Here is a 21,271-nt window from a genome sequence, read left to right as displayed (position 1 = left end):
AATTGGGTCAGTGATCAAGGCTTGAGCACATTGCTGGCCAAATCTTTTTAGATCCCAATCTTCTTTCTTTCCTTCAGCAACTTGCAAAAAGCTGGAGGAACTCAAGAGACAACATACATGGAGAAAAATAGAAAAGTTCAAAGTTAGTTTATTAACAAAATACATACGTGTCATCATACACAACCCTGAGATTCATTTCCTTGTGGGCCTGCTCAATAAATCTATAATAGAATAACAACCACAATAGAATCAGTGAAAGACCACGCTAACTTGGGCATTCAACCAACATTTCTGGTTAAAGCCCCTCATTTATACAGCCAGTCATTAGAACGTCCGTTTCCCTCCACAGATGCTGCCTGACCTGCTCTGTTCCTACATCGTATTGAATGTTGCTCCAGATGCCAGCATTCGCAGTCTCTTATAGATTTCTTATTTCCATATCAGTTGTCAGGACCTATTCCTCCCTGTAATTTTTTTTATATATATCGCAGTAATCTTGAATTTTCTTCGTTTCCAGTGTGTAGAAGAGCGCGCACAGTTGGAAAAACTGGACATCAAGTTTTTTTTCTCTGACTTGTTGGGACTTGACTTGAGAGCTTGCTGATTGACAGTTCTGTGAGCCAATGAAACGGGGGAGGCTGGTGCCCAACCCTGAGCCGGCAGCCAATGGAAGGCGGGGTGGGGTGGGCCAGGAGTTACCGAAGTTTAAGTTTGGACGGAGAGTGAAAATTTCCCTTCGGTACGGTGACGTGAGAAGTGATCTCACGCAGAGACCAGCACGGAAGGAGTTGTTATTTGTGAAGCTTCCTGGTGTTAAGCCGTCGCGCTCGGACCATGGCCAGCTTCAATGGGACGTCCGGCAGTGGGGACAATCGGAGGGAAGCGCCGGGTCCCGGTGAGTGAATCCAGTGGGCAAGACACGGGGTAGATCTTGTATGGGCTGCTGCCGGTGCCAGCCCGCCGTCTCTCTGCAATGAAGCAGAGTTACCGGGAACCCCACTGTACTGGGTCAAATGTCTGAGACTCCTAGCTGCTGGTAATCTGTAAATCTCTGTAATTTTAAATTCAATATTTAAATAGGGTTGGAATTAATTAATTTCACCAACTGGGAGGTAAACATCTAGTTCGCCTGGGGCCTTCGAGGATAATCCCCTTACCTGGTCTAGACTGGTAAAATGCCGAGGGAACTCTGGCAGGCAGCCTCCATGAAGAGAAGTTGATAGTTGGCATTTCGGGTCCAAGACCCTTCATCCAGATTTCTAGGGTGTCTGGGCTACACCGTGTGTTTGCTGTGTCTGTTCCGGTCTCTCCACATCCCACAAGATCTAAACGGGGAGCGAATTCGGGAACTGGGACTGCAGAGGGACCTGGGCGTCCTCGCGCGGGATTCCCTAACCTGCAGCTTGTGTCGGTAGTAAGGACGTCAAGTGCACTGTGAGCAATGATTCCCAGAGGACGAGTACACAACAGCAAGAATATAATGCTGAGGCATTTTTATGCACCGGGAGCTTCCAGAGAGGGTTTAACAAGAATTATACCGCGAATGAAAGGGTTAATGTGTGAGTAGAGTTAGATGGCTGTAGGCCTGTATTCGCTGAAGTTTAGGAAAATGAGGAGGAATCCTATTGAAACCGATAGAATATTGAAAGGTCTGAATACAGTATCGGTGGAGAGGGTGATTCCAATAGTCGGAGAATCTACAGCCTGAGAGCACAACCTTGGGATTGAAGGACGTCCCTTTCGAACAAATATGAGGAGTTTTTTTTATCCAGAGGGTGGTGCATCTTTGGAATTCGTTGTAACTAACTACTGTGGAGGCCAAATCATTGGGTATTTTTAAAGCCGAAGTTGATATGTTCTTGATTAGTAAGTGCTTCAGAGGTTACTGGGACCATAAGATCATAAGACATTGATGCAGAATAAGGCCATTCAGTCCATCCAAATAGCGCTGCCATTGGATCAGGGCTGATTCATTTCCTCTCTCAACCACATTCTGCTGCCTTTTCCCTATAGTCTTTTGACAAAAATTCAAGTCAACAACATTCACTGCCTTTGTCTACACTCCTTTGTCTATACTGCATGTTATTCCTTAACAAATTCCAGAAGAATTGTCAGGCAAAATTTCTTTTTAAGGAAACCATACTGACTTCAGCCTATTTTATCATGTGCCTCCTAGTACCCAGAAATCTCATCCTTAATGTCTGTTGACTCTTACATCTTGAAGTCGGACTAACTGGCCTATAATTTCCTGCCTTATCCCTCCCTCCCTTCTTAAAGTGTGAAGTGGCAATTGAAATTTTCCTGTCCTCCATTCCAGAAGTTGATGATTTTTGAAAGATTGCTACTAATGCCTCCACATCTTCTTCAGCAACATCTTTCAGGATCCTAGAGTGTAGTCCCTTTGGTCCAGGTGACTTATCACCAGGCCTTTCAGCTTCCCGAACACCTTCTCCTCAGTAATAGTAACTGCACCATTCTGACACTCTAAACTTTCTGATTTACTGCTGGTATTGTCCAAGGTGAAGACTGACATAAAAAGACAGGAGAAAGGGATTGAGCAGGAAATTAAATTAGTCATGATTGAATGGTGGAGCAGACGTGCTGGGCCCAAAGGCCTAATTCTGCTCTTTCGTTTTATGGTCTTGTGAAGATTCATGCTCAATTTTGTAGATTAGTTTATGATTGTCACATGCACTGATAAACATGTACAGTGAAAAACATGTTGCAGTCCATACAGATGATGAAATGATTGATAATCAACTTAGTACTGAGGAGAAGCGATAACAGAATTTAGTGTTCTGGAGGAAAAGTGTTTTGGCAGACAACAAGGTGCAAGGCCATGATGAGGTAGATTATGAGGTCAAGATTTCGTATCATACAAGTTATGTTCTATTACAGTGGGATAGACGTGGTCAATTCTATATGGACGGATTCTGCTGTGAAATGCTTGGATCTGGAACCTGTTCAGCGAAGCAGGATGTGTTTTAAACCAGTCATAAAGCCACGTATTGTACATTGTGCTTTTGTGTTGTCGTCGTTTTTAATGGTTATTTTTTTTAATGCTGCATCAAATCCGGCGTAACAATCATGTCATTCTCCTTTACACTCATGCCCTGAAGAATGACAATAAACAATTTTGGATCTTGAATATTGAAAGTAACAGTCCAAGGAAAATGGGATAAAAGGATGGTGGAATCTGGAGCATCAAACAATCTGCTGGAGAAACTCAGTCTAGTTGAAGGGCCTCGACCTGAAATGTCGACTGTCCATTTTTCTCCATAGCTGCTGACCGACCCTGCTGAGTTCCTCCAGCATTTTGTGTGCTGCTCCAGTTTCCAGCATCTGCTATCTCTAGTGCCTTCATTACGTGTGACTACAGAACAATCAAGGAGATTTGACTCTTAAGATGCGCTGGAAAGTGGCCCAGTTGGCCAATGAGGTCAGATGGTAATCAGGAGTAAGCAATAAATCCTGGCTCTTCCAGTGATGTTTAGTTTGTAAAATTGTTCCAATCCTTCTCTTTTGTAATTTTTTATCCCCTGGAACGTAGGAGAACGAGGGAAGATTTAACAGAGGTATACAAATTATTTTGTACATGACGGTGAATACAAGCAGGTTTTTACCACTAGGGTTGGGTGAGACTAGAACTAGAGGTCATGGGTTAAAGGTGAAAGGGTAACTTCTTCACTTAGAAGGTTATGTGAGGTGCCAGCTCACACAACTCTCGAATTTGAGGCAGGCTCAATTTCAACACTTCAGAGAAATTTGGATAATTACATGGATGGCAGTCGTGTGGAGAAATATGGTCCCAATGTAGGCCAATGGGACTAGGCAGAATAATAGTTTGGCATAGACTAAATGGGTTGAAGGACAAACAAAAGAAAACCTGTAGATGTTGGAAATCTAAACAACACATATTGAATGCTGGAGAAACTCAGCAGGCCAGGCAGCATCTATGGACAGGAGTGCTGTAGAGTAGACGTTTTGGGCTGAGACCCTTCACCAGGCCTGTTTCTGTGCTGTAGTGCTCTACCTACCTGTGACAAGATAAATAGAACTGATTTAATTGCGACTATGCAAATTCAGTTCCAGTAAGCACTTTACTTTCATATTCATGTAATATAATTGCCACCTTTGCTCTTCCTACTCCTTGGCATTACTGACTGTAATAACGAAAAGATCTGGTCAGCACCACGCCCTGAATTATTGTGCGTAGGCCTATTCTCTTTGCCCTAAGAAGGATGTACTTGTGATAGAAGGAGAGCAATCAACATTTACCAGATTGCTTACTGGAATGGTGGTATTACCATTTGAAGAGAGAATGTTCAAACATGAACTATGCTTTTGAGTCGAGAAAAATTAGATGCGTTGCTAACTTGGTTTTTATTGTCACATGTACCAAGGTTCATAAAACTATGAGAGGCTGTAGACAGACAGTATACTTTTCCCAAGGTTGAAATATTTTCCCAGAGGGCATGTATGTAAGGTGATTATGAGGGACAAGTTGTTTGACACAGAGAGTGATGGGTCAGGAATGTGCTGCCTGGGATTGCAGAAAAGGCAGACAGATTGGGAATTTTTTTTAAGAGATGTTTGTGTGGGCACATGAATGAGAGGGAAATGGGAAGACAGGGACACAGTGTAGGCAGAAGGGATCAGTCTAGTTGGTCTTTTGATTACTAATTTAATTGGTCTGGCACAACATTATGAGCCAAAGGGCCGTTTTATGTATGGTGAAAAACTTAGTTCTGCATGCCTTCCGTTAGTCTTGTGAGACCATGGATCTGCAAGTCTTCACTCTCCAGGGCTCAGGCCTGGGCAAGGTTGTGTGGAAGACCAGCAGTTGCCCATGCTGCAAGTCTCCCCTCTCCACAACACCGATATTGTCCAAGGGAAGGGCATTAGGACCCATACAGCTTGGCACCAGTGTCGTCGCAGAGCAATGTGTGGTTAAGTGCCTTGCTCAAGGACAGAACATGTTGCCTCGGCTGGGACTTGAACTCACGACCTTCAGGTCGCTGGTCCAAGGCCACGTGCCCACTCTGCATGCCATCCATACAGATAATTTCATTGCATCAGTTCATCAAGGTGGTAGAAACCAATAACAGGGTGCAGAATATGGTGTTGCAGTTACAGCGAAGGTGCCGTGCAGATTCAGATTCATTTATTTATAAAATTTACTGTACATTGAAGAATATACAGTGTACACAATCGCTGCTGCCATCAGGTGGAAGGTACAGGAGCGTCGGGACTCACACCACTAGGTTCAAGAACAGTTACTACCCCTCAACCTTGAATAAAAGGGGATAACTCCACTCAGCTTCACTTGCCCCATCGTTGAAATATTCCCGCGACCAGTGGACTCACTTTCAAGGGCTCTTCACCTCATGTTCTTGCTATTTCTTTCTAGTTATCTATATTTGCATTTGCACAGTTTGTTGTCTTCTGTGCTCTTGTTCAATGCCCTAGGTGGGTGACCTCCCACTGATCCTGTTATAGTTACTATTTTATAGATTTGCTGAGTATGCCCACAAGAAATTAATCTCGGGGTTGTATATGTACTTTGATAATAAAATTTGTTTTGAACTTTGAAATGCATCACTTAAATTAACAACCAAGGTAACCTGAGGATGTGCTGGGGCAGCCTGCAAGTGAAGCCACACGTTCTGATGCCAACCTAGAGTGCCAGCCATGGGGCAGCATGGTGGGTAGTGGTTGGCAGAACGCTTTACAGTGCCAGCGACCCGGGTTCAATTCCTGCTGCTGCCATAAAAGCATGTGTACGTTCTCCCCGTGACTGCATAGGTTTCCTCCAAGCGCTCCGGTTTCCTCCCACAGGGCAAAGACGTACCGGTTGGTAGGTTAATTGGTCATTGTAAATTATCCCATGATGAGGCCAGGGTTAAATCGGGGGATTGCTGGGCAGTGTGCCTCGAAGGGCTGTATCTCAATAAACAATAGATAAATAAATGTTCACAGAACAACACAAACAACGACAATAACAGAATGGCAGCAAGAAAGCAAATACAGCAAAATCAGCAAAAAAAACAAGCAGGCAGGTAATAAAGTGCAAGGTAGTTATGAGGTAGACCGTGAGGTCAAGATTCCATCTTGTACACGGAGGCTTTATTAGAAATATAACAGTGGGGCTGAAGCTGTCCTTGAGCATGCCTTCAGACTTCTCTGCTTTCCATCTGATGGGAGGCGGAAGAGGAGAGAATGTTCAGATTGGGTCTTTGAATATGCTAGCTGCCTTATCAAGGCGGCCAGAAACATTGGTGGAGTCCACGGAGGGGAGGCCGGTTACTGTGATGAGCTGAGCTGTGTCCATGACCCTCTGCAATTTCTGGCGGTCATGGGCAGAGCAGTTGCCATACCCAGCTGTGACTTCATTGAATTGTTCAAGGACCCAACGAGGCTTGACAGGGAAGGAAGCATAGATGATGCTTCCTTCCCCTTGATTGTCTAACATTGAGAGCTGCTGCCTCAAAACAGGGATTTGCTCATTTTAGAGCGGGATGCGAAATTTCCTCATGTATGGCGTTGTGGAGATGCCATCGCTGATTCTCGTCAAAATGGAGCTCAATGAATTTATAAGTTTTGAGAGAATCTAGAGATATGGGATTAATACAGGAGTGTGATTAAAAGATTGGACAAAATCTTACTGAATTGTGGAGCAGATCCCTGGGTTTAAATGGTCTAATTCTGCTTCTTTTCCATCCTTGGAATAGTTCTAGTTGCCCGGCTGTGGGAAGGATGCCATTAGACTGGAAGTGATACAGAAAAGATTCATGAGAATTTATCAGGACTGGAGAGCTTGAGTTATTGGGGGAAGCTGAACAGACTGGAACATTTTTCTTTGGAGCACAGGTGACTGAGTGGAGAGGAACATGGATAAAGTGAATGACCACAGTCTTTTCCCCAGAGGAGAGGTGTCTAAAACTAGAGGCCATACTTTTAATGTGAGACGGGGAAGATTTGAAAAAAAAATGAGAGCTGAATGGCAACATTTCCACACAGAGGGTGGAGGACACTTGAAACGAGCTGCCAGAGGAACTGGTAGCGGCAGATCCGACCGTAATGTTCAAAAGGCATTTAGACAGCTACCTTGCGAGGAAAGTGAGGGATACAAGAACATAAGAAATAGGAGGAGGAATAGGCCATTTGGCCCGTCGAGTCTGCCCACCATTCAATAAGATCATGGCTGATCTGGCCATGTACTCATCTCCACCTACCTGCCTTTTCCCCATAACCCTTAATTCCCCTGCTATGCAAAAATCTATCCAACCTTATCTTAAATGTATTTACTGAGGTAGCCTCCACTGCTTCATTGGGCAGAGAATTCCACAGATTCTCCACTCTCTGGGGAAAAAAACAGTTCCTCCACATCTCTATCCTAAATCTACTCCCCCAAACCTTGAGGCTATGTCCTAGTCTCACCTACAGTGGAAACAACTTTCCTGCATCTATCTTATCTATCCCTTTCATAATTTCATATGTTTGTGTAAGATCTCCTCTCGTTCTTCTGAATTCCAGCGAGTACAGTCCCAGGCGACTCAATCTCTCCTCATAGTCCAACCCCCTCATCTCTGGAATCAGCCTGGTGAACCTCCTGTGGGCATCTGACTGCCAAATTTAGGCAAATGGGATTAGCTTGGAGAGACATGGATGGGAGGAGTGTAAAGAGCTATGGTCTCGGGGTGGGCTGATGGGACGAGACAGAATAATAGTTTAGCATGAACTAGATGGGCCAAAAGGCCTGTATGTGCTGTAGTACTGTATGACTGTGAGTCCATGACATCTTGGATGAATTGGGTTGAAGGGCCTGTTTCTGTGCTGTAGGCCTCTGTTCTTTTCGCTAATGCCGTTCACCAACTTCCTTCCACCTTCTCTTCAGAGCATGCTCATGGATGTTGGCCTAAGTGCACACTGACGTAAGTTCTTGCACTTCCTTCTCTCTTGCCCTGCGGACATCAAGAATGACATTAAATACTGTATTTTCTGGAACCAGAAGTTCTTTTAAAATTCAAAATCTTAATTTTGCATATTGTGACCTGGTTGCATATCATGACACATGAACGGTTGCACGATTGGCCAACATTCTGAAAGTATTTGAATAACGTGACTTTCTTTTTGTTACGCTTATTGCTGGGATTTAGACATCATTGGGGAAAGCAGAAATACAATCAGAAAAAGCAGCAACAGGGCAGGCAACAACTGTGGAGTTAATGTTTCCGAACAATGCCTTCCTTTAACAATCGGTCACTGTTTGTTCCCTCTTTTTAATCCCCTTTGCATTGATTGGCCAGCAGAACATTTGAGAATCACATTGACATGGGCCTGAAATGCTGTGCAGACAGTACTGGGCATCACTGTTCGAGGTCAAGTTCAGTTTAATGTCATTGAACCATGCACGTGCCAAACGTAACAACATTCCTCCAGACACACAATGCTGGAGGAACTCAGGTGGTCAGGCAGCATCTGTGGAGAAGAGCACAGCCTGGACTCTGCTCTTTTCTGCAGATGCTGCCTGACCTGCTGAGTTCCTCCAGCATTGTGTGTGTGTGTGTGTGTGTGTGTGTGTGTTGCTTGGATTTGCAGCATCAGCAGATTTTCTCTTGCTTGTCAATATTCCTCCAGACCAAGGTGCACAACACTGTTCATCTGACTTACACACGCGCAACACAGAAAGTAATATTGCCACAGGTAATAAGGTGCATTTGAGACACAAGTTTAAAAATTAACAGTATAACGCTCCTGGTGTTTCATAGATGATGAACTCTGGGTGGTGGTAGGAAGTTTGGCAGTCTTACAGCCTGGGGAAGAAGCTGTTTCCCATCCTAGCAGTTCTTGTCTTCATGCTATGGTACCTCCTGTCTGATGGTAGAGTGTCAAAGAGACTGTTGGACAAATGGGAGAGATAATTGACAATGCTAGGGTCCTGTGTACAGAGCACTCCAGATAGATATCTCAGATGGATGGAAGAGAGACCCTGATAATCCTCTCACAGTCCCTGCAGGGACTGGCGGGACTTGCAGTCAGATGCCTAACAATTCGCATACCAGACGGTGGTGCGGCTGGTCGAGACACTCTCAATGGTGTCCCTGTAAAATTTGGTTAGAACTGTGGGAGGGAGCCTTGCTGACTTCAGTCTCCTCAGGAAGTGGAGACGCTGCTTTGCTTTCTTCGCCAAACAGTTGGTGTTGAGGTGGTCTCCCTTCAAATAGTCAGCTCTGCTGGGTACATAAGGCAGATACTGCAGATCCTGACAGATGATTGTACGTGGTTCATGGAAACATTTTTTTTTATATTTCTCTCCAAAAGTAAGGATTTAATAGATTCACTTTAACTCTATTAACTTGATCGGAACTGGTTTATTATTGTCACCTGTTACCAAGGTGCAGTGCATACTGTTCACATAGATCAAATCCTTGCACAGTGCATTGATCAGATTAAGATTATCTTTACTTGTCAGCTAAACATTGAAATATTGAAACCGACAGTGAAATGTGTTGTTTGTGCCAATGACCAACATGGTCCAAATATGTGCTGGGGGCAGCTGCAAGTGTCACCATGCTTCCCAGACTAAAGTAACGCCCACAACCTACTAACCCTAACCGGTATATTTTTGGATTATGGGAGGAAACCAGGGCACCTTAAAGAAGCCCATGCAGACGTGGGGAGAACGTATAAACTCCTTACAGACAATGGCAGGAATTGCACCCTAGTTACACTAACCAATAGGCTACTGTACTGCTTTCCCATGACATAGTGTATGGTAAAATGATAACCGAATATAGAATAATTATAGAATATGGGGTAATGTCGTGCAAGATCATTGCGAGGTATAAACACAAGAGAATCTGCAGATGCTGCAAATACAGAGCAATACACACAAAATGCTGGAGGAACTCAGGCAGCATCTATGGAAGAAAAGTCAATTCATCCTCCTCTCCCCCACCTACCTGGCTTCACCTATCCCCTTCTAGCTTGTACTTCTCCCCTTCACCTCCCCCCGAACCTTCTTATTCTGGCTTCTTCCCCATTCCTTTCCAGTCCTGGTGAAGGGTCTTGACCGGAAATGTCAACTGTTTATTCGTTTCCATAGATGCTGCCTGACTTGCTGAGCTCCCCTAGCACTTTGTGTGTGTTGCTTATCGTAACAAGATAGATTGTGAGGTCAAGAATCCATCTTATTGTACGAAGGAACTATTCAATAGCTTATGACAGCCTTGGGACGTGCTTTCATACTTTTGTACCTTCTGTCTGCTGGGAATAAGGGAAGAAGAGAATGTTTGGGGTGTGTGGGGCCGAATGGGATGGATGTACTCGGGATATCCTTCCCTGCTTCAGTCAGCACTGCGCGATATCCATTGTTGTATTACCACAAGATTAGTGGTGTTGAATTTCACTGGATGCTTTTCAACGTGTCACTGAACCTTGTACATCCAAATGCATGTGATTCTCATTAAGGGTAATAACCACACTATCTCCAGAAATGGGGATGTATCCTGTACCATGAATATTGTTCAAAGTTCAAAGTACATATATTAGCAAAGTTCGTATGCAGTAAATAACCCTGAGATTCATCTTCTCCACAGACAGCCACAAAACAACGAAAACTCTGGAACCCGTACAAAGGAAAACATCAAACACCCGCCCCCCCCATGTGCAAAAAAAATCACACTAACGGCAAAAAAAAACAAGCAAAGGATATAGAAGATAAAACACAAAAACAAAAGAGTCCTGGTATATTTATATTCATATTGTCCTTGGAATCCCACCATAAGTTGTTTTCAACTCCTATAACCACTGGTGATATAAACCCATGTCATCTATCTATAGAGATTGCAATGTTCTTATATGTGTTTATTTTCAGGCTCGAACAATGAAACTTTACGCAGACAATCAGGAGCTATCATGCGAAGGTTTGTAACTTGTTTTATTTTACCATTTGATTTTCTTTGCTAATCAGTTAATGAAGCAGAATTACTGTAACAATGTGGTTGCTCTTGCTTTCTGTTGGAAGACTGAGAATGCAGTGAAAAGCACTAATGGTCCTGGATCTGTCGATCCCCTCATAGACTTAACCATCAATAACTTCTATGAACAACAACTTTAATTCTTTTAAAATGCAAATCTTGAGGTTTTTACAAGCTGAGGGAGTTATAACATGCTAGACCATAGAACAGTACAGCCCATGATGTTTTGCCGATCTTCTAACCTACTCCATGATCATTCTAGCCCTTCCCACCTACAGAACCCACTTTCACCCGTGTACCTGTCTAAGAGTCTCTTAAATGTCCCTAATCTATCAGGCTCTACCACCACCCCTGGCAGTGCATACCAGGCACTTATCACTCTGTGTAAAATAAAAACCTACCTGTGACATCTCCTCTAATCTTTCCTCCACTCACCCTAAAAAGGATGTCTACTGCATTGCTGCCCTGTCCACTCTGGCTGTCCCTCTTATAAACTTATGCACCTCAATCAAGTTGCCTCTCATCCTCTGTTGCTCTGAAGAGAAAAGTTCTACCGTGCTCAAACTTTCAGAATCTTGTTGAAATGTGTTAATATGCTGTATCTACTGTTATACTTCTTATAAAGAAGGTGCCAAAGAAACAAATTGTAGAATGATTGTTGGTGCCAGATGGGGTGGTTTGAGTACCTCAGAATCTGCTGATCTCCAGGGATTTTCACTCACAACAGTCCCTAGAATTTGTAGAGAATGGTGTGAAAAGCAAAAAAAAAATCCAGTGAGTGGCAGTTCTGTGGGTGACAAATGCCTTGTTAATGAAACAGGTTGGAGGAGAATGGCCAGACTGGTTTAAGCTGACAGGAAGGCGACAGTAAGTCAAATAGCCACGTGCTACAACGATGGTATGCAGAGGAGCATCTCTGAATACACAACACGTTTAACCTTGGAGTCGATGGGATACAGCATTAACTATTTCAAAAATGCATCTTGCACTAGAAACATAGAAAACCTACAGCACAATACAGGTCCTTACGGCCTACAAAGCTGTGCCAAACATGTCCTTACCTTAGAACTACCTGGGCTTTACCCATAGACCTCTATTTTTCTAAGCTCCAGGGAGCCATCCAGGAGTTTCTTAAAAGACCCTATCGTTTCCACCTCCACCGCCGCTGCCGGCAGCCCATTCCACGCACTCACCACTCTCTGTGTAAAAAAACTTACCCCTGACATCTCCTCTGTACTAGTAAGACTTCCCATTGTTCTTCAAAATAGCTACTGCAGTAATACAGGAGGATGAAAAAAATGGGACATCATGCATACCAAAGGGGTGTTAGAGTTTTACAGAACACCTCGCTCATTTTTTTTTTTAAATTTTTGTGCAGGTTTGTTCTGGAGACAATTCAGGAAGAGAATCCAGAAGTGCAGCTAAGCCCAGAGGATGTTGGAGGGGTCGAGAGTGAGATTAATGAGCCTGGCATTAAGGAGATATGTAAAAGCTTAAAGAAGATTGGGGATGAGTTGAACAAAAATACTGAACTTCAACAGTAAGTAACAGCAATGTAGACATAAGCTTTTACTTTATTGCTTGGTAGTAACCGACTTAACATGTTTTTAAAGATAAGATTAGCTTTATTTGTTACATGTGCATTGAAACATACAGGGAAATGTGTAATTTTGTGACTCTTCGGCAGTCTGAGGTACTCACCTTTCACTATACCGATGCCTAAGAAGAACGAGGTAACCTGCCTCAATCACTATCCAGAGTGATGAAGTATTTTGAGAGATTGGTGACGAAACATATCAACTCCTGCCAGAGAAGTGACTTTGATCTGCTCCAATTTACCTACTGGAGCAACAGGTCCACAGCAGATGCCATCTCCTTGGCCCTTCACTTAACCCTGGAACATCTGGACAGCAAAGATATGTACATCAGGATGCTCTTTATCAACTACAGCTCCATTCAATACCATCATCCCCTCAGAAGTAATCAATAAGCTCCAAGCTGTTGGCCTCAATATCGCCTTGTGCAATTGAATCCTAGATTTCCTCACTTGCAGACCTCTGTCAGTTCGGATTGGCAACAGCCTCTCCTCCACGATCTCGTCAGCAGAGGTGCACCAAAAGGCTGTGTGTTTAGCTCCCTGCTCTACTCGCCTTACACTTATGACTGTGTGGCTAAGCACAGCTCCAAAGCCATTTTGAAGTTTGCTGATGACATCACTGTTGTGGAACGAATCAGCGTGCAGGAGGGAGATTGACTATCTGGCTGAGTGGTGCCAGAACTACAACCTCTCACTCAGTGCTAACAAGACCAAGGAGCTGATTATTGATCTGAGGAGGAGGAAGCCAGACATCCATGAGCCACTCATCATCGGAGGATGAAAGGTGGAGAGGGTCAGTAGCTTTAAATTTATTGGTGTTATTAATTTAGAGGATCTGCCCTGGGCCTAGCATGTAAGTGCAATTACAAAGAAAGCATGGCAGCCCCTCTACTTCATTAGGAGTTTGCAAAGATTCAGCACAAAGCATTGAGGCAGGAAAGCAGCATCTATCATCAGGGACACCCACAACCCAGGACATTATTTCCTCTCACTGCTGCCATCAGAAGGAAGGTACAAGAGCCTCAGGACCCACATCTCCAGGTCCAGGAACAGTTATCACCCCTCAACAATGAGGCTCTTGAACCAAAGGGGATAACTTCACTCAACCTCACTTGCCCCATCATTGTTATGTTCCCATAAACAAGGGACTCGCTTTCAAGGACTCTTCATTACATCATCTCGATACTTATTGCTTATTTATTTGTTATTATTTCTTTCTTTTTGTATTTGCACAGTTTGTTGTCTGAACAAAAAACAAATGGTCTTTCATTGATTCTATTATGGTTATTATTCCATTATGGATTTCTTGAGTATACCTGCAAGAAAATGAATCTTGGGGTTCTACATGGTGACTAAACGTACTTTGATACTGAATTTACTTTCAACTTTGAAACCAAATGAATGAAGATTGCATTGAGCAGCACACAAATCTCGCTCTGCTCCAGTGCCAACACAGCATTCCCACTGCTTACCAACCCTAACCCATGCCTCTTTGGAATTTGGTGACTTCATAGAGGTGTACAAGATCAGACGAGGCATTGGTCAAGTGGACAGCCAGAGGTTATTTCACAGGGCAGAAATGGCTAATACAAGAGGGCATAATTTTAAGGTGATTGGAGGAGAGTATAGGGTGATATCAGAGGCAAGCTTGTTTATTCAGAGAGTGGTAGATATGTGAGCGTGCAGCCAGGGTTGGTAGTAGAGGCATATACGCTAGGGGCATTTAAGAGACTCCTAGATGGGCACGTGGGTGGAAAAAAAATGGAGATCTATGTTGGAGGGAAGGGTTAGATTGATCTTGGAGCAGGTTAAAGGGACAGCACAATTTCTAGGAAACTCTGGCCAGTGACTCTTGAATGTATGCTAAGAGCATTGGCAGTGGCACTGAGGAGTTATCAAAGTCAAGTTTATTGTCATGTGCATAAGTACATGTAAGCACAGATGCAATGAAAAGCGAAGTAGTAGTAGCAGCAACAATGATTAAGATAAGCAGCAATCACTAGAAAAATGTAAATTAAATAAAAGTTATACACAGTTCTTGCAAGAAAGAATACAATTAGAATTTAAAAAATCAAAGCGTGTTACAGTGCAAAGTGATCATAGTGTTGCTGTACTGAGATAGTGATTAGGATTGTGCAAGTTGTTCAAGAACTGAATTGGTAGCTGTTCCTGAATCTGGTGGTGTGGGACTTCAGGCTTCTGTACTTTCTACCTGATGATAGCTGCAAAAAGATGGCAAGGCCTGGATGGTGGGCATCTCTGATGATAGATGTCTTCTTGAAGTAGTGCCTCGCGTGGATATGACAGATGGTGGGAAGAATGTACATGTGATATATCAGGGAGGTTCTAATATATTGATAAACCAATATATTTGTGCTGAGAGGACAAAGATGCCCACTCTAAACAGTGGAAGCACCTCTTGAACAAGTCCAATACATCCTGTTTCAATTGTGGCAAAATCTTCAGGTCGCTCGGTGGCCTTATCCGAACCAGACTGGAAGCAAAATTAAAAATAAAGTTCAAAGTAAATTTATTATCAAAATGTTGTCATATAATTGGTGAATACAATTTGAGCAATCTACGATACATTGATGCCATAGTGCTGTCAGCAACTTCTAAAGAGAGGTTCCAAGAAAAACTAGAGAAAGTCATGGAAGGAAGTACAAAGAGAGGATTCATCGTCAGCTCCAAGTAAACCAAATGTATGGTTGTCACAAAGGAGAAAGAAATACAGAAATGTGAACGGAAAGTGGGCAATTAAACAAACACAGAAGATGAGACACTAAGGGAGCATGATAATATCTGATGGTAGGATTGATGTTGAAGTTAGGAGGATTGTTAAATACACATTTGAGTTCTTGACCAAGATACTAAAGAATAATCTAATTTCTATGGGTACAAAACTCAGTATTGTGGCGCTATGTTCATTCCACACGAACGTATGGAGGCAAATGTTACACAATTTCTAAGCAAAGTGAGGGAGAGCTTGAAGCTATGGAAATGTGGTTCTTGAGAAGAATGAAGAAAATATGGTGGAAGGACAGAGTAGCAAATGAGGAAGTGTTACAAAAATCTGGAATAAGAAGAGAACTGATATCATCAATTAGGAAAAGGCAGCTGGAATTTCTGACACGTACTGAGGAAAGAGAAGCTCCAACATCTGATTAGGTTAGATTAGATTTAGAATAGATTCAACTTTATTGTCATTGTGCCGAGTACAGATACAAAGCCAATGAAATGCAGTTAGCATCTAACCAGAAATGCAAAGAATAGTGTTATTTACAAAATAACTGCGAATAAAAAGTAAGTGCTACAGCACACAAATATAAAAGTACTGAGACAGTACAATTTGGGTGCAGTACTGTTTAGCGCTGTGATGTGAGGTTCAGCAGGGTCACAGCCTCAGGGAAGAAGCTCTTCCTGTGCCTGCTAGTGCGGGAGTGGAGGCTCCTGTAGAGCCTACCAGATGGGAGAAGAGTAAAAAGTCCATTGTTAGGGTGAGATGCATCCTTGATAATGCTTTTCGCCCTGCCCAGGCAGCGTTTATGGTAGACGTTCTCAACGGTGGGCAATTGGGTGCCAATAATCTGCTGGGCAGTTTTCACCGCATGCTGGAGTGCTTTACGGTACGATACGGGACAATTGCCATACCACACTGAGATGCAGTTGGTGACTATGCTCTCAATGGTACAGCAGTAAAAGTCAAATCAGTATTCTGGGACAGAGGTGAGCTTTCTTGATGCTCCGCAGGAAATAAAGGTGCTGTTGTGCCTTTTTGATCGGGATGGAGGAGTTCAGGGACCAGGTGAGATCCTCGGAAATGTGGACACTAAGGAATTTGAAGCTTGATACATGTTCCACTACAGCTCCGTTGATGTAGATGGGGACGTGAGTGTGGTTCCTAGCATGCCTGAAGTCCACAATGATCTCCTTGGTCTTCTGGGTGTTAAGGGCCAGGTTGTTGTTGGCACACCACGTGGCTAGGCCCTGTTGGCCGTCTCGTCATCCCCCCTGATCAGGCCCCCTCTTGCAGAGATGGGGCAAATTGATGGAAGAAAAAGACATGATCAACAGCATATGACATTCATGATTTATGTCAAAGACAGACAAATAATATAGAAAGAGAAAAATAAATTAGTTAATCAATTACAATATATATTGAATAGATTAAAATAGTGTTAAAACAGAAAAAATATATTGTATATCTTATTGTAATTTATATATTATGTATTTCACTGTACTGCTACAAAACCACAAATTTCATAGCCTATTAGTGACAATAAACGTGATTCTGTGTTGAATAGATATTCTCCTTATGTATTGAGTAGAATCGTGAACAGTACTCTACTGAAACCTAACAAATGTATTTGCAGCTGTATCATTACCTCCTTGCTGTTATATTGTCTAAACTAATTAAAATGGCAATGATCTTGTATCCCGTCTTAACCATCTAATCTGAAGGAATTTAGCAGGTAATTGAGACTGCAAATGCAGAAAATCTTTTGAAAGGTTTTCAACGTGTTTCCTGCTTTGGCTTAAAAATTATATCTGCAGGTGTGATTAGTTATCTACAAATAACTACACTTCTCTTTAATGTTTTCTGATGCTAGTGTAATCGATGTAATTCCTGTTGACGATATCCGAGATATATTACATCAAGTAGCTGTGAAGATATTAACTGCGGAAGACTTGAACTGGGGACGAATTGTGACCTTCCTCTATTTTGCTGGCAAACTTGTCTTTAAAGTAAGTTGAAATCACTGCAAAGCATGCTAAATCGTGGAATAAATAAGCTTTTAGCTGACAAGTAAGACCTGAAATTCATTCCATAAGATCATAAGACATAGGAATAGAGGTAGTCCATTCAGGCCATTGACGTGGCAATTATAAACCATTACTAACACCAATGTACATTCCATTAGGACAAAGTACATAATGACTTAATGACATAATAATACATACAGTCAGTCCTTCCTTATCCGTGAGTTCCGCATGCGCGAATTCAACCAACCGCGAATCGAGAAAACCTGGAAGTGCTCTTCCAGCTCTTGTTGCTCGAACATGTACAGACTTTTTTTTCTTGTCATTATTCCCTAAACAATGCAGTATAACAACTATTTTACATGACATTTACATTGTATCAGGTATTATGAGTAATCTAGAGATGATTTAAAGTATACGGGAGGATGTGCGTAGGTTATCGTGGATCGGGATCGAAAAAAAACCGGAAGTTCTCTTAGTAAGTCGGAACAGGTACATCCGGTGTTATTTAGTGTCAGTTAGTCAAGCGTTTGTCTTAGAGATAGTATATATTTTACCTTTCTATGCATATAAAATACTTAAGAAACGTATGTTTCAGCGCTGGGCTCTGGAACGGAAGTTCTCGAGTTCGATCCAGTGACAGACCGCTCCCGAGCGCGCTCTCCATCCCTGCCAGGTTGATGTGGAGGATCAAAAACCCAATAATTAAACCACTGTGTTGCTGTGTAATAATTGTTGCTTTAATTGGGCAGGACCTTTCTCATTTTATCCTTTAAAATTGTTCCGATTGTTGACCGACTGTAGCCTAACGCTTTTCCAATGGCCGATGGCGTTTCACCTCTTTCTGATCGCTTTATTATTTCCACTATATTTTAAATCGTGATCGTGATTATTTTTGCGAACAGAAACACTGTGGATTCAGAGCTCCGCTGCCGGGTCCTAATGCCCATCGCACTGAGATAGGTTAAATAAGGTCTGGGGTTCCGCTGGGTCCTAAGGTCCACTGCATTGAGGCAGGTTGAATAAGGGACTTGAGCATCCGCGTTTTTTGGTATCCACGAGGGGTCCCGGAACCAATCCCTCGCGGATAAGGAGGGCCGACTGTACTCCTTTGGCTAATTATGAGTATCAGACACTGGATTATAGGTTCTATAATTTAGTTGATGAGGCTTCATCACCATTCAGTCATGGTTGATTTATTATTTTTCTCAGCTCCATTCCCTGCTTTAACCCTGTAAACTTTGACACACTTACTAAAGAAGAACCTATCATACTCCACTTTAAATATGTAGATTCCGATTAATGGGGACCAGTTGACTTTGGCCTGATTAAGTGGCTGCCCCAATTAGACAAAGTTTCATGGAAATAGTTTAAAAGGTATCATAAAGACAAACTATCATTTAACTGAGTAACAACGTATGTAATTAACTGACAAACAAAACAAATTAGAGCACTATCAATACTACTATAGTGCTATTAAACTGTATTAGTTCCTATTATTTATTGATGGAGGAATTCATACAGTGTACGTTGCAGTGTTCTTTTTGATTGATAAACAAAATCAGTGCAGACACCTAGTGCAGATAATGGGGTGCCTTCGTACAGAACTTTTGATGATTGTATCCTGCAAATCTTCATTTCCATTTTAACATTCAAGGTGATTGTTGATACTTTCAAAGTTTTCATAGGTTGTAACTTGTTGAAGTATTGAAATTATTTCATTTTCACTCCCAGCCATTTCTGGCATCTCCAAGCCTGAATTCTTGAAAACACAGTGAGCAAAAAGGTGCAGAATTGCTTATTTCTCACCAACGATCAATGACAATGAATCACTATGCTTTGTACACAAACACACACAACTGATGCTAGTTAAAAACTGCTCTAAGCACGGTGTAGTGTCTTAACAGCCACATTAGTGCACGAGAATGATTCTAGTTAGAAATTGTTCGGCAGCAGTCTCCTGCCCCAATTAAGTGGCATAGTGTCCCAAATAAACAAAGGGAATTCCAGTTATTTTCTTGATTTGCTTTTGTTCTTTGAAGTGTTGGTCCAAATAAGCGGCTTCCCCAATTAATCAATTACTCGATTAACTGGAATCCTCTGTATATCCAATGACTTGGCCTCCACGGCAATGAATTAACGAATTCCAAATATTCACCATCTCATTCTCTGTGGCCCTTAACATTCAGATTGCAATGCACCAGTGAAGGGTGGAGGCATTTTCATTGTGTATGCAAATAATCAGAATCTGGTTAATATCACCAGCATGTGTCAGGAAATTTGTTAACTTAGCAGCAGCAGTTCAATACAATGCACAATAATATAGAAAGAGAAAAATAAGTTAGCAAGTAAATCAATTACAGTAAGTATGTGTATGTGTGTGTATAAATATATATATTTGAATTTTAATTATTCAATAATATATACTGAATAGATTAAAATAGTGGAAAAACAGAAATAATATACTGTATATTTTTTAAAAAAGTGAAGTACAGTCGGCCCTCCTTATCCACGAGGGATTGGTTCTGGAACCCCTCGTGGATACCAAAAAACGCGGATGCTCAAGCCCCTTATTCAACCTGTGTTAATGCGGTGGACCTTAGGACCCAGCGGAACCCCGGACCTTATTTAACCTGTCTCAGTGCGGTGGACATTAGGACCTGGCAGACGAGCTCTGAATCCGCAGTGCTTCTGTTCTCGGAAATAATGACGATCACGATTGAAAATAAAGTGGAAATAATAAAGCGATCAGAAAGAGGTGAAACACCATCGGTCATTGGAAAAGTATCGGGCAACGATTGGAACAATTTTAAAGGGTAGTGAGAAAGGGCCCTGCCCCAATGAAAGCTACAATTATTACTAAGCAACGCAGTGGTTTAATTATTGGGTTTTGGGGTTTTGGGTTTTTGATTCCTCACATCAACCCAGCAGGGATGGAGAGCGTGTTCGGGTGTGGTCTGTCACTGGATCGAACTCGGGAACTTTCGTTCCCGAGCCCGGTGCTGAAACATACATTTCTTAAGTGTTTTATATGCATAGAAAGGTAAAATATATACTATATACTAAGACAATTGTTTGACTGACGCTAAATAATATCGGATGCACCTGTTTCGATTTACTTAGTAAGAGAACTTCCGTTTTTTTTTCGATCCCAATCCACAATAACCTACACACATCCTCCCGTATACTTTAAATCATCTCTAGATTACTCATAATACCTGATACAATGTAAATGTCATGTAAGATAGTTGTTACACTGCGTTGTTTAGGGAATAATGACAAGAAAAAAAAAGTCTGTACATGCTCGAACAACAAATGCTGGAAGAGCACTTCCGGGTTTTCTCGATTCGTAGTTGGTTTAATTCGCGCATGCGGAACTTGCGGATAAGGAGGGCCGACTGTAGTGTTCACAGATTCAATGGCCATTCAGAAAACACTTGACAGAGAGGAAGAAGCTGTTCCCGAATTGCTGAGCATATACCTTCAGGCTTCTGTATCTCCTCCCTGATTGTAACAATGAGAACAAGGCTTGCCCTCTGCTTATCCACCTAATATGACAGATGCTCTCTTTCAATTTAAACCATTTCAAAAAGGGTTGATAGCTATAATCTATAAACGGTTGTTGAACTCACAAATGATATCTAATGATAAAATTAAACGTGCTTGGGATTTGGAATTTCAAGTCATTTTCAGATAATCAATGGAGTAAAATTTTTCATTCGATTAACAACTCATCTGTTTGTGCCTGTCATTCCCTGATACAGTTCAAGGTAGCGCATCGGGCCCATATGTCAAAGGATAAACTAGCGCATATCTTCTCCAATATCAATCCTATTTGTGACAGATGTAATACTGAGCTGGTCACTTTAACTCATATGTATTGGTCTTGTATAAAGCTAGATAACTTTTGGAGAGATGTTTTTAAAATGCT

The 21,271-nt window shown here is 42.2% G+C and overlaps 1 protein-coding gene across 1 annotated transcript in view; it reads left to right on the top strand.

The window, feature by feature from the left end:
- The first annotated feature begins 718 nt into the window (after positions 1-718).
- Positions 719-21,271, top strand: part of LOC140205566 (apoptosis regulator BAX) — a 32,955-nt gene continuing 12,402 nt past the window's right edge. The window contains exons 1-4 of the mRNA XM_072273188.1: positions 719-895; positions 10,880-10,928; positions 12,361-12,522; positions 17,190-17,325. Of these exons, the coding sequence (XP_072129289.1) occupies positions 835-895; positions 10,880-10,928; positions 12,361-12,522; positions 17,190-17,325 (408 nt within the window). The 5' untranslated portion in view covers positions 719-834. The remainder of the gene's footprint in view (positions 896-10,879; positions 10,929-12,360; positions 12,523-17,189; positions 17,326-21,271) is intronic.

Source organism: Mobula birostris, chromosome 11 (assembly GCF_030028105.1).
Source record: "Mobula birostris isolate sMobBir1 chromosome 11, sMobBir1.hap1, whole genome shotgun sequence".
NCBI classification, from domain to species: domain Eukaryota; kingdom Metazoa; phylum Chordata; class Chondrichthyes; order Myliobatiformes; family Myliobatidae; genus Mobula; species Mobula birostris.
The sequence above is the reverse complement of the archived record's forward strand: the minus strand, read 5'-3'. Positions and strand labels throughout refer to the sequence as shown.